This window comes from Myxine glutinosa, chromosome 2 (genome assembly GCF_964187855.1).
Source record: "Myxine glutinosa chromosome 2, kmMyxGlut1.1, whole genome shotgun sequence".
In the NCBI taxonomy this organism is placed as follows: Eukaryota; Metazoa; Chordata; class Myxini; order Myxiniformes; family Myxinidae; genus Myxine; species Myxine glutinosa.
This window is the reverse complement of record NC_136262.1, coordinates 131,430,146-131,442,805: the sequence shown is the minus strand read 5'-3', so window position 1 is coordinate 131,442,805 and position 12,660 is coordinate 131,430,146. Positions and strand designations below refer to the sequence as shown.

The 12,660-nt window shown below is 42.4% G+C and overlaps 1 protein-coding gene across 4 annotated transcripts in view; it reads right to left on the bottom strand.

Moving 5' to 3' along the window:
- LOC137421248 (TOX high mobility group box family member 3) overlaps positions 1-12,660 on the bottom strand; it is a 231,009-nt gene that overhangs the window by 21,579 nt on the left and 196,770 nt on the right. For 3 of the 4 annotated variants that reach the window (XM_068107118.2, XM_068107119.2, XM_078771667.1), the window contains 4 exons: positions 8,908-9,168; positions 6,136-6,381; positions 5,945-6,025; positions 4,804-5,382 (listed from right to left, as the gene is read on the bottom strand). In XM_068107118.2, the coding sequence (XP_067963219.1) occupies positions 4,804-5,382; positions 5,945-6,025; positions 6,136-6,381; positions 8,908-9,168 (1,167 nt within the window). Of the gene's footprint in view, positions 1-4,803; positions 5,383-5,944; positions 6,026-6,135; positions 6,382-7,717; positions 7,865-8,907; positions 9,169-12,660 lie in introns of all 4 variants that reach the window. The other variant, XM_078771666.1, reaches the window with a different exon arrangement.

Genomic DNA, 12,660 nt, shown 5'->3' with positions numbered 1-12,660 from the left:
TTGGGTCCTGGGAGGACTCCGTTCGACCTCCTGAAACCCACAAATGGAGATAACAATCAACGACAAACACACACAAAAAAAAAAAACACACACACACACACACACACACATTGGGTCCTGGGAGGACTCCGTTCGACCTCCTGAAACCCACAAATGGAGATAACAATCAACGACAAACACAAACACACACACACACACACACACACACACACACACACACACACACACACACACACACACACACATTGGGTCCTGGGAGGACTCCGTTCGACCTCCTGAAACCCACAAATGGAGATAACAATCAACGACAAACACAAACACACACACACACACAAACACACACTGGTCCATTAATTATAGTAAAGATAAACAGTTGAAAACAGCAAAATTATTGGAAAAATATTACAAAAAAAAATGTAAAAACGGTTGCGACGTCCTCCCAATCCCCTTCCAGCCTGTACACATCATGTACACACTGGTTTTCCCTCACCCCTGCTTACCTAATAAATAGAGTACCAAAGCCAAATATGTTTCCAAAATCCCTGCATCTGAATAAGTGACTAAATATCATCTCTTCATCCAAATTAGTTATTAGCTTTGTGGGCATGCAAACATGCGGGACAGCAAATAAACCCGAAAGAGTACGATTGTTTGGCTGACTGTAAACCAACTGCTATTAACATCTAGATTCCTAGAGAGTTCATCGAACACATTACCCCACGCAGTCTTGAGAAATAAGGATATGGGCAGGGTCTCTGAGGTGAAAATGTGATTGGTCAAGATTATGGTAAATGCCGTAATATTTCGTCGAGGTACTGCTAAACGGAAGGTTTTTAAAAAAGTGTGAATAAGGTGATTTGTGTTCTAGAGCGCCAAAGTATATAATTCAATGGAATTAAAATAAAGATTTTAAAGTTTGTAAAAAAAAAAAAAAAAAATCCGGAGGTTTACCGCCATTGATGCAGCGTCTTTTACACCACCTTATTTAACATGTTACTTTATTGTTTGACTGCCAGACAGACAGAGTACAAAACTTATCTCGCTCCTCTCTGCACATGTACGATCGGGACGAATTCAGCACCACAGTACTGCTAAACTGCAGGTTCATTTTCCGATTCGTGTTCCGATTCATGTTGACAATATAACGTTAAATTTGAATAAATCGCTCCTCGACCATACGTGGACATTTGTAGACAGAAAGACAGACGGAAGTGAACCAATTATTGGTTAACCCCGCTTTTCACTTCATGCACATGGGGTATCGATGCGATTATGCATTTTTGGGTTGATTATTTAATATCAGATTTTGTGTTGTTTATGTCATCGATTTTTTTTTAAATAAAAACAAAAATCTCCCAAAAAACGGATCATGAAGTGACCAAACCGGAGTTATGAACGAGAAAACACAGGTACGGTACTTTAAGAGACCATTTGATGATCATCATACGTGTGTGCCATAACCCGTAACTCTTCTCTGGTCTAAAGGGAAAGCAAAGTCATAAATTTGGAAGCAACATTTATGTTCCTTTTCATTATTCTGACGGGCAGACATTTTATTACATTCAGAATGTAACGACATTAATTTGCCGACAGAAAAAGAAAAAGAAGACCTCATTTCTGCTGAAGCACACAAACTGCTCCGTGCGGGCGGGTTACCATGTTTTGTGCTCCGTGCGGGCGGGTTACCATGTTTTGTGCTCCGTGCGGGCGGGTTACCATGTTTTGTGCCCCGTGCGGGCGGGTTACCATGTTTTGTGCCCGGCCGTGCGGGCGGGTTACCATGTTTTGTGCGGCGTGCGGGCGGGTTACCATGTTTTGTGCCCCGTGCGGGCGGGTTACCATGTTTTGTGCCCCGTGCGGGCGGGTTACCATGTTTTGTGCGGCGTGCGGGCGGGTTACCATGTTTTGTGCCCCGTGCGGGCGGCTTACCATGTTTTGTGCCCCGTGCGGGCGGGTTACCATGTTTTGTGCTCCGTGCGGGCGGGTTACCATGTTTTGTGCTCCGTGCGGGCGGGTTACCATGTTTGGTGCTCCGTGCGGGTGGGTTACCATGTTTTGTGCTCCGTGCGGGCGGGTTACCATGTTTTGTGCTCCGTGCGGGCGGGTTACCATGTTTTGTGCGGCGTGCGGGTGGGTTACCATGTTTTGTGCTCCGTGCGGGCGGGTTACCATGTTTTGTGCGGCGTGCGGGCGGTTACCATGGTTTGTGCTCCGTGCGGGCGGGTTACCATGTTTTGTGCGGCGTGCGGGCGGGTTATCATGTTTTCCCCACAAGCCCAAATGTCTGTAAATATATCTTCATTTCTGGCATCGGTTTGGGAAACATGGATGTGCATGCGCCTTGGATGACCCTCGAAGTTCCGATCTCTTTTTTTGTTGTTGTTGAAGTGAGTATATAGAGATTCAGGGCTTGCAGAAATCTTCCCCAACTGTGCACTCAAATATTCCACTTCCTGGACAATCGATTGATTCGGGTGTGGTCTCGTCGTGAAAAACAGCAACCGCATCGTGTTTATCATCGCGCGTAGCCATTTTGACGCAAGTTCTCCCTTCTGTATTAACGTACAGCCGTTTGGTATGGAACGGAATCTTTACCCCTGGCCTTTAAACGGGCAATGGTGCCAGCTGTTTAATGTGTAGCTAAATGCCAAAACTTGCAAATTCTCAGATACCTCCTTTGTCCCTCTCTAGCCCTGCCAAGAAGCATGCACTTGAACCAGAAAAAACCATATCTTGGTTACCCCTGGTAATTCTTCGGTCACTTCTCAACAGCGATCCTCTTCTCTCTTCTCAGGAATTGCCTCCCTCTGTCAATCCAATTTTACTTTTATATCTGTAGACTATAATGGATGAAATCAACAGGACGTCGGAGGAGATATGCTAACTGCCGTGTGAAGCAATGAGAAGCTGACGTTTCAGACCTCAACCTTTCCTTGGAGCAAAAGTATGAACACTGGTTTTCCCCAGCAAGACGATTTCTACATTTTAATTTGAGATCTAGTCCTTTAACGTGGTGACCCAAAGCCGTCTCCTGTCGTCTCTTATTCTCATCCAGTAATGATTGCTTTTCTATCTTTGATGCCTTGCACTTTGTTCTTTATACTTTCTCTGTCTGCACCCTATATTCTCAGTTATCCTATAAGTGCAGCTTCATTGACCCATCCTCTTTCTCTGTTATGCTACCCGACTGTATGTCTGTGTTACTATTTGTTATCTAACCGGCGTGTCTGTCGTTCTCCTATTTGTGCCATTTTCCTGCTTGTTCATCACTGTCTAATTGTCAGTGCATTGGCCTCTCACCCTTTACCGTCTAGCACATCTATGAGCATGAATCTCTGCATTCAAAAATAATCTTATTAGGTATCTATCTATAATTCCAGTAATCTCTGTACGTCTGTACGTTTGTACGTTTGTTTGTTTGTCTGTGACCGCTGTTTCTCGACAACCACGGGTCCGATATACTTGAAACTTGCCAGGTATATTGCTGGGGACCCGAGGATGTGCCTTTTCAAGGTTTCATATTAATCGGACAATTACTTACCGAGCTATGTCCAAAAAACGATTCAACCAATCAGAGAGCAGCGAACGATCGCGTGTGCCGAACGTGGAGGACACACTCTGCCTCGGATGGCACATTTGAGAGCGTATTCATTTATTTCACGTTTGCAAACTATGTTGGCGTTAAACTATGTTTTAAAACTAATAAAACCGAATTTGCGATTCATTCGCTTTCCTGCGCGTTTGTGCACGCGATGGCGATTTCTTTACCAAACTCCGGAAGCCGTTCGCTTTGGACCAAACCATTGCATGTAAATAGAGGGGGGGGATTGTCACCGTACTCGCAAGCCGTTCGCTTTGGACCAAACCATTTCATGTAAATAGAGGGGGGGGATATAATTTTAGATATAGATATAGTACGGGCAATGCCCTAGTATTTTAAATAACAATAATATATTTGGGACAGTGGTTTTATTTCCATTAATTGATTTCTCTGAATGATTGGATTGGATTGGTTTCTCCTACTTCCCCCCCCCCCTCCCCTCTCTGTGTCTCTTCCCCTCCCCTGTCTGTGTCTCTCCCCCCACCCCTCTCTGTGTCTCCACCCCACCCCTCTCTGTGTCTCCCCCTCATATTTTGTGTTTCCCCTACCCCTCTGTCTCTCCCCCTTCCTCCTCTCCTCCTAACCTCTCCCTCATTCCCCTTACTCTCCCCCACCTCTTCCCTCCCTTCACCCACTTCCCTTCTTTACCTTCTTCCCGCCCCCTCCCCCTTTTCCTGCCCTGCATATTCCCTCCCCATCTCCCCTTCCCTTTCTCTTCCCTCCCTGCCCCTCCCCTCATTTCTCCCTCCCTCCGCCACACTCCTTCTCCCCTCTCTCTCTTCCTCTCTTCATATTCCCGACACGAAGCGACTCAACTTTTGCGAGTTTTAAATAACAATAATATATTTGGGGGTGTGGTTGTTTCCATTAATTGATTACACCAGAAAAGGTAGTGTTGGCAATAAGACAACACCTTTTCATGAGGAGGAGGGAAGAATGAGGAGGGATGGTGGGGGAGGAGGAAAGGTGAGTGGGGGGAGGTGGAGAGGAATGAGAGGAGAACAAGTTGTTTTGAGTTGCCACAGTAAAGAAGTAAGTAAAGATCAATAGATTCTCAATGTTAGTTTAAGTAAAGCTTCATGTCCATTAAAAGACAAAGATATAAGATGGTTGATGATGGGTTAAATGGAAACAGAAATAAACAGCAATTTTAAAGTATGTGTAGGTCCCCCAAATGATGACATTAATAACTAACACCTCACCGATTGCACTGATGTTCCCATTGGTTGTGGCATTTGCTCTGGGCCAAGCCCTTCACACCGCATCCCCTGTTGTGTGCTCAATGCTGGCGAGAAGCCGTGGGGCGATGGTATTGGACTTCCCAACATCTGTCGGCTGAACACCATCATTGGTTGCGTTTGGTGATGTGGTCCTCCTTGCAGAGACTGATGCGATTGTTGCACTAGCTCTTGCTGGCTCATAATTGGTTGGCCATGCAGCTGCTGCAGTGCCATTGGCTGTGATGAATGCAGGTGCTGCAAACTCATTGGATGCGGTGGTGCTTGGGTCATTGCCATTCCTTGGCTCATTAGTTGAGCAGAAATGCCCCTTGGAGGGCTTATCTGATGCGATGGTTGTGCCAACGCCAATGCCATTGTAGAAACAGGCCCAGAAAGCTTTGGAGCCATGGATCGTGGACCAAGAGGCAAATGTGAGGCCAATGAGGCAGAAGACTGTGACATAGGAGCAGCCGGCATGGTAAACGGTGGTGACATTCCGGGTTGTGGTATGCCACCAAGGGTCAGGCGTGGTGACTGGTTGTCTCCAGGTTCAGGGTACGACTGAGGGAAAACATATTTAAATGAGAAAAGTTCCAGTAAGACTACTGTAAAAATGTCAATTGGTAGAACTACAGAAACAAGTTACGTCACCAAATAACAACCTCATTAAACCATCTTGTAGATCTTACAGGAAGTACAGAGGTATTGCACCAACCTTTGAGTGGTTTAGTCTGAGGGTTTGATTTTCAACATATCAATAAACTGTTGGATTATTGGTGCTGCGAAGGGCAGGGCCTCGCATTCAAAGGTCCACCGTCCCTCGGGTGGACGTTAAGCTAGGGGCCCATCTTCTAAAATTAATTGGTGGACGTTAAAGATCTCAAGGTGTCTTTTGTGAAGAGCAGGTGACCTGTTAGCTTCAGACGAATGTCAGTCCTGGCCAACCAGTTTGTGAAAGAATTTTACCAAATGTGCACACACATATGAGCAGCGGAACCCGACTTAGAGGGAAATGGTGTAACGAGGAGAGAGGTGTACCATTTGAAAATAAGTGAGTATGAATTGAATGCAAACAGAAAGAAGTAAGATCTCACATTGTGCCACCTCATCAATTCCACCTCACCTTAGACACAAGGCTTGCTCGATAGGCTGCTAGGGCTTTTAGGTACTCCTTTTTGGCAGCTTCCGTTCGTCGTTTGTATGCCTGCAGACATAAATAAGAACAATGTAGCTCTCAAAAAACACCAGAACAGGAACACAACATCGAGTATTTATGTTTATTCATTTCAGGTTTCTACCATCCTAACCACCTACTTGCTTCTGTTCTTCAGCGAGACCATCCCACATTGAAGCAACAATCTTTGACACCTCCCCAAAGGTTGCGTTCGGGTTCTGGCCCTTAATGGCGGCCTGTGTGTCTCGGAAGAACAGTGCATATGCGGAAACTGGTTTTTGTGGCTCATTTGGATCTTTCTTCTTTTTTTTTTTTGGAGTCTTCGGCTTTTTCACGGAATCAGGAGCTGGACGCTTCTCACCACCACCACCACCACCACCACCACCCTGACAGAGGGAACAGCAACAAGGATAGCAAATGAATGGGTGAATCTTGACCTCAACCAGATTTGAACAATTGTAACATACTCAGGTTATGCTCAGGTACTGTAGCAGGATTCTCTCACTCCCCTAAAATCTCACTCTAGAGTGTAATTATCCTAGGATAAAATCACTCCAGAGTGAACTAATCCTAGGACTAGCACACTCTAGAGTGTAATTATCCTCGGACAGAATCACTCCCCCTGTCAGGATCAACACACTCCCTCCAGGATCAAAGCACTCCCCTTTAGGATAAAGTCAATCCCCCAGAAAGAATGGAAAGATATATTTAGTTACTTTGGAAATATAACTCACAGGATGTTAGATATCGTAGACAACAAAGCTTTTACTGTGTATTTTAGTTATTTTTAAAGTTAGTTAGTTGTTACTTTATTTACTTTATTTTGTTAATTTGTTATTTTTTGTTAGTTATTTTATTTTGTGAAATATGTGAATATTATTATACTATACATTTATATGGCGCCTATATCCAGTTCTCGGAACTGCTCAGAAGCGCTTGTTTCCTGGTTATCGGTACCTGAACACACCTTTGCCAATATACAAACATTTGAGTAACATTTTAAAACCCGTATTTAATATTTCTTAAAAGTGCAGTAAAGTTATAGAACGTAACTTAAAATGACATATTACTGTATATGTTGAAATGAAAATATCCTTTCAGTATAAAACATCATAAATGTATCGTAATGATTACTGCGAATGCTCTAATATCAAAATATATAGTTATTTGAATGTTAAATTTATACTTTTCTTTATTTCATTTACCCAGTTTAATACACGGATGCGAAAAACATTGTATTTTTATTTTTAGGGAGAGACGTTTACAAAGGTCATCATTCTGCCCTGTTTATCAATTCATTTATCATTTTATGTTCTTATTCATCAACTTTGTCATGGTTGTATGTCATTAGCATGCAAAAAATATTGTTTTAATCACAAAATATATAGGGGGAGTGTTATAATCCTGGGGAGTCATTTGATCCTGCAAGGGGGAGTGTTAAAATCCTAGGGGGAGTGATGTCATCCTAGGATAAAACCACTCTAGAGTGAATTTATCCTGGGGAGTGATTCTATCCTCCTACACCAGCGATAGCTTGCCTTCTATTTGCAAAATGACACCGTGGGATCTTTAACGCCCACCAACTAATGCCGGCAGACGGCACATCCAGTTTATCGTCCATCCAAGGTACGACACACAAATTGATGAATCACCCTGTCTGTGGCACAATATTACAAAATAATATTGGAACAGCACCTGAAAAGAACCCTCCCAAATACGCACATTCATACGAAGGTGTGCATCAGGTATCGAAACTCCTGATTTAAGGCAGGGCCCCATATCAAACTTTGTAGTGTGTCCTCCATCCATCGATTGTAATTGTTTTTTTTTTGGTTTTCCAAAGTCAAATTTGGTTGCCCGAAAAAAAACCTAATAAAAACAAAAGGAAAAATAAAGCTTATTTTCTAAAATATTCAACTTTGACAAAATGGATATTTATGCAAACACTTATCTTAAGAATGTACGTTCTTTTGCATAGAGCTCAGAGGTGATTGTCAAATATTGTGAATCGAAATCAACCAATCGTTTTCACATCTTGGTTCATGTATTTGCAAGTTTGCTGTATCTTCCTGCAGATAACATGCAAATGTAGTGCACCTGAGAATTATTAATAATACCTCTAAATTTGGCGATGTCTCATCGTACGGAGTGGATTAAAAAAAACCTTGGAGGTCCGATCATAAATTTGTGGTCAAGATTGAGGTTCATTATGTGATTTTGAGGGTGCCCGATATCCAAAACCAGACAACTTGTAAAATGTGGGTGCCCGACGTTAAAATTAGGGACCTCGGGTACCCAGACGCCCACTAATGTCGAGCCCTGCTTATGGTATGACCTGACTACAGACCTCCATCAAAAAATGGATATTGATGAGTGGCAGATGTTTGCAACGTGTCAGTCATAATCATGGGAGCAATAATTAATTTAACAAAATATAAGTTGTAGGATATTGAATATAAGACGGCAGATCCAAATTACTCCATTTTTCGAAGGGGTGGGGGGAGTGGGAGTTGGTTGGTAGCAGGGGAGAAGAAGCGTTGATGTAAAGTAACTACACTGGTTCTTCTTCTTCTTCTTTAAAGGGCACAATTATTCCCTTGTTTAGTCGGTTTGGCCAGGGGAAGTTTTTGGCCCAAGTCTTTCACGAACTGCCTGGCCATGCCTGATGCTCGCAACTAGCTACACTGCAAACTATTTAAATGAATATGAAGGTGTTTTGATCCTGTAATGCTGATACATTGTATAATTTACAAACATAGCACAATGGATTCAAAAGGTACTCAGAAACAATGATAAATTGAAAAATTAAATTAAATGTGTTAATGAATGTGAAGAATTTTATATATTATTGTTATATTGTGTTAAATGAGGATGGGGGTTAAAAGGAAATGGCAAGAAGAGGAGGTCTGCACCCGACTCGTATCATCTCCCTCCTCATCATTTGCGGAGCTTGTAGGAGATGGCGTTGCTGACTTGCTACCAGGTGGAGATGGTGACCCGTATGTCACAGACACAGTGCGTGCAGCGAGCCCGAGATGAGACTGGTTAATGGTTGACAGTGGGCCGTGGTGGTCGAGTAGTGTTCTTTGAGCCATGCTTGTCACTGGCAGCATCCGAGGGAAACCCATGGCAGCCTCTCGTCCAAAGCAAGGTCCACTGGCTTGGCTCATGGCCTGCAAACAGCAAAATATGACAAAGGAGAATTTTGTGCTGAGCAGAATGAATGACGTTATGGTACATACAGTCTTAATCTACTCCCAATCCGAGTTTACACCTTGTATTACTTCTCGCTCATCAGCCTGGAAATTCATCATCAACAATAAGGAGCTGGTTCTGAAAAGATCTTCATCTATAAATGTAATGTAGCTCAATTCTTTAGTTGTGCTGTTCTAAATAAAGCCTTTCAATGTCTAAAAGCATCAGTTTGCAATTGAGTCTGTTTCTTAATGTAGATAGACAGACGACGTCTGTAGACAGACAGACAGCATGAACAAATTGTTTAACCGCACTCTTTGCTTCGTGCACAGGGTAATGAATCCATCAAGGCTAATGACATAATTTCATTGGGAATATGGGTTAGGGTCTCTATTTTCATTATTCGTACCCATCCTCAGCACCTTACACTTACTTGTTAGGTTAAATTTCATCTGCCAATCTTTTGCCCAATCTATTAAAGTATCGAGACTTTCCTGAATCTGATCACTACCCCCTCTGCTATCTACCTTACCTTAAAGTTTGGCGTCACCTGCAAATTTGACAAGCCTATTCTTCAACCCACTCTCCAAATAATTTATGTAAATTATGAACAATAATGGTCCCAGTACTGACCCCTGAGCGACCCCACTACTTACATCCTTCCACTCACAAAGCCAGTATCCAATCCAGTTAGCTACCTGACCAGCCACTCCGCAAGCCTTCACCTTGGCTAACAACCTCCTTGGTGGTACCTAATCAACTGCATTCTTAAAGTCTAGCTATACTATGTCCACTGCCATTCCCTCATCCACCCAATCAGAAACTGCTTCATATAACTCTATCAGATTTGTGAGACAAGTCCTACCTTTGGTAAACCCAAGCTGACTGCTTTTAATTCGTTTATATTTATTTAAATGTTTCCTCATCTGGTCCCTAATTCATGTCTCCAACAACTTCCCTCACAACTGAAATCAAATTAACAGGTGTATACTTCCCCAATTCCTCTCTGGATCTACTCTCCAATCTTCCGCTACCTGTCCTGACTTCAGTGAACTATTAAATATATCCGTTAACATCTCCCTTACCTGCTCAGCCACTTCCCTCAAAACTCTCATGTGCGTATTATCTGGCCCCTGAGCTTTATCTCCTCTTAGATTTTCCAGCAGTTTCTTTACTTCCTCCGCTCCAACCTGGATCTTCTATAAAAGTCTTTCCTTGCCTCCTTGATGGATAATCTCAGCTTTTGGCAATTGTGACTCTGTTCTTGTGTAAATGTTGAAACAAAATACCTGTTTAATAAGCCTGCAATCTCACTTTCCTCACTAACCGTTCTCCCTGTCCTCAATGGGCCCACACTAGTCTTAACATGTTCTTTACCCCTTATATACTTGTATGTTCTGGTTATGGTCATTCCTGCGATTGGAGAAAAGTTTAGCTCTGGGATTCTTTTTTAGCGTATTTGTATTGATGTTGCTCTTGTTATTTGGCATTGCAAGTTAACATTTCGTTGTGAGTTGAGTTAGTGAGTCGGAGCTAAGTTTTTCTGTTAAACTACAAGCCTTACCCAATAACTTGGCATTCAAATGAATTTCTTTCAAAATGGACCATATTCTCATAGAAACGACCAGGTGAAACTTCCTTGTGTCCCTTTTCTTGCCTTTGCAAGCTGCTTCATAGAAAAGGTGAGCCTGCTCCCTGAAACGGTGGAAATATTTCTGGCCAACGTCGATAAATCTTCAATAACCTGTCGAGATGGCATCAACATTTTGATCCTCCAAACGCAAACAAACCCGTAACTACAGAATCCTCAGCCATATTTGCTTCAAAAGAAGTCATGGTGTCATTGTTGGAAACATCCAGTAATATCAGTTCTCTCTTTTATTTCAAATCAACAGTTTGGGTTCAATTCTTGGGATTCCACTCCAGAAATGCTCCTGCTTTTTCAGCAATGAACATATGTTGTTTATATTTACTTGTTTATTGTGATCTCAATGACAAAATGTGGAAGCAGGTTATGTGTTCATCCCTGTTTGTCTATTTGTGAGTAGGATATCTCAAAAAGTTATGAACGGATTCGGACAAATCTTGGAGGAGAGGTTGGGTGTGTGACGAGGATGAAATGACTACATTTTGGTGAAGATCCGGATCCAGGTCTGGATACTAGAATTTCTTAAGCGATTCTTCACCATTGAGGGATAGGGCCAAAAACGACACATAGCAAGATTTTCCAAAAAGTTGTGGACGAGTTATGACAAAATTTGATGGATGGGTTGGTTTGGTGACGAGAACAAGCTGATTCGATTTTGGTTCATGTCCGTATGCGAATCCGGCCTTGCTAAAAAAGTTTTTGATTCTCCCGAACCAAAGCAATTATCAATAGAAGACAAAGAAAATGAAAGAGATGAAAATAGAGGAACAAGCTGTAAATGAAAATTGTAGGAGAAAGAAAAAACTATAACGGCACTCAGTGGAGAGCATACCTCCGGCCTGGTTGACCATATCACTCAATGGTGAAGAATCACTTAAAATTTTTTACTAGCTGGATCCGGATCCGGATCTTCATCAAAATTGAATCGATTCTTCCTCGTCACACACACAACCTGTCCACCAAGTTTCGTCCAAATCCATCGATAACTTTTTGAGATGTCCTGCCATGTATCGTTTTTGGCCATATCTCCCAATGGTGAAGAATCACTTTAAAAATTAAATAATTCTCATATCTGAATCTATATTCAGATCTTTACCAAAATCGAATCGAATCGTCCTTGTCAGACACCCAACTGGTCCACCACGTTTCCTCCAAATCCGTCCATAACCTTTTTGAGATATCCTGCTATGTATCGTTTTTGGCCCTATTGCCCAATGTTGAAGAATCGCTTTTAAAATTCTAGTGGCCGGATCCGAATCTGGATCTTCACCAAAATCTAATCAGTTCGTCGGTGTCACTCACATACGCTACATCTCTGCCAAATGTCGTCTGAATCCGTCGACAATTTTTTGAGATATTTTGTTCACAAATGGACAGACAGACAGACAAACGGACAGACAGACAGGGGTGAAAACATAACCTCCATCCACCTTTGATGGCGGAGGTAATAATCTGGAGGAGTTTTGAACAGATTAGGAAGAAATCGGCCGAGACAAGAAATGATGAATTGACAGACCGTTGTTGGATCTAAATCAAGATCAACAGTTTTTGTTTGTGGAAAGGTGCTGCAGAAAGCACACGGTGGGGATTTGAGGGCAAACAAAAGTTCTTCCACACAAAGTAAACAGTAGCTGCAATCAGATCCATAATGTATTGATATGGCTTTTATACCACGAAACAGCATGACGTGCCATCTGTGCCCTTCTCGTATCGCAGGTGGCTCGGTAGGGTCACAGTCTGGGTGCCTCCATAATATTTGTTTTGAAATATAATTTTACAATATTCATTATTCTTCATACACATAAATAAAAGATTTAAGCAA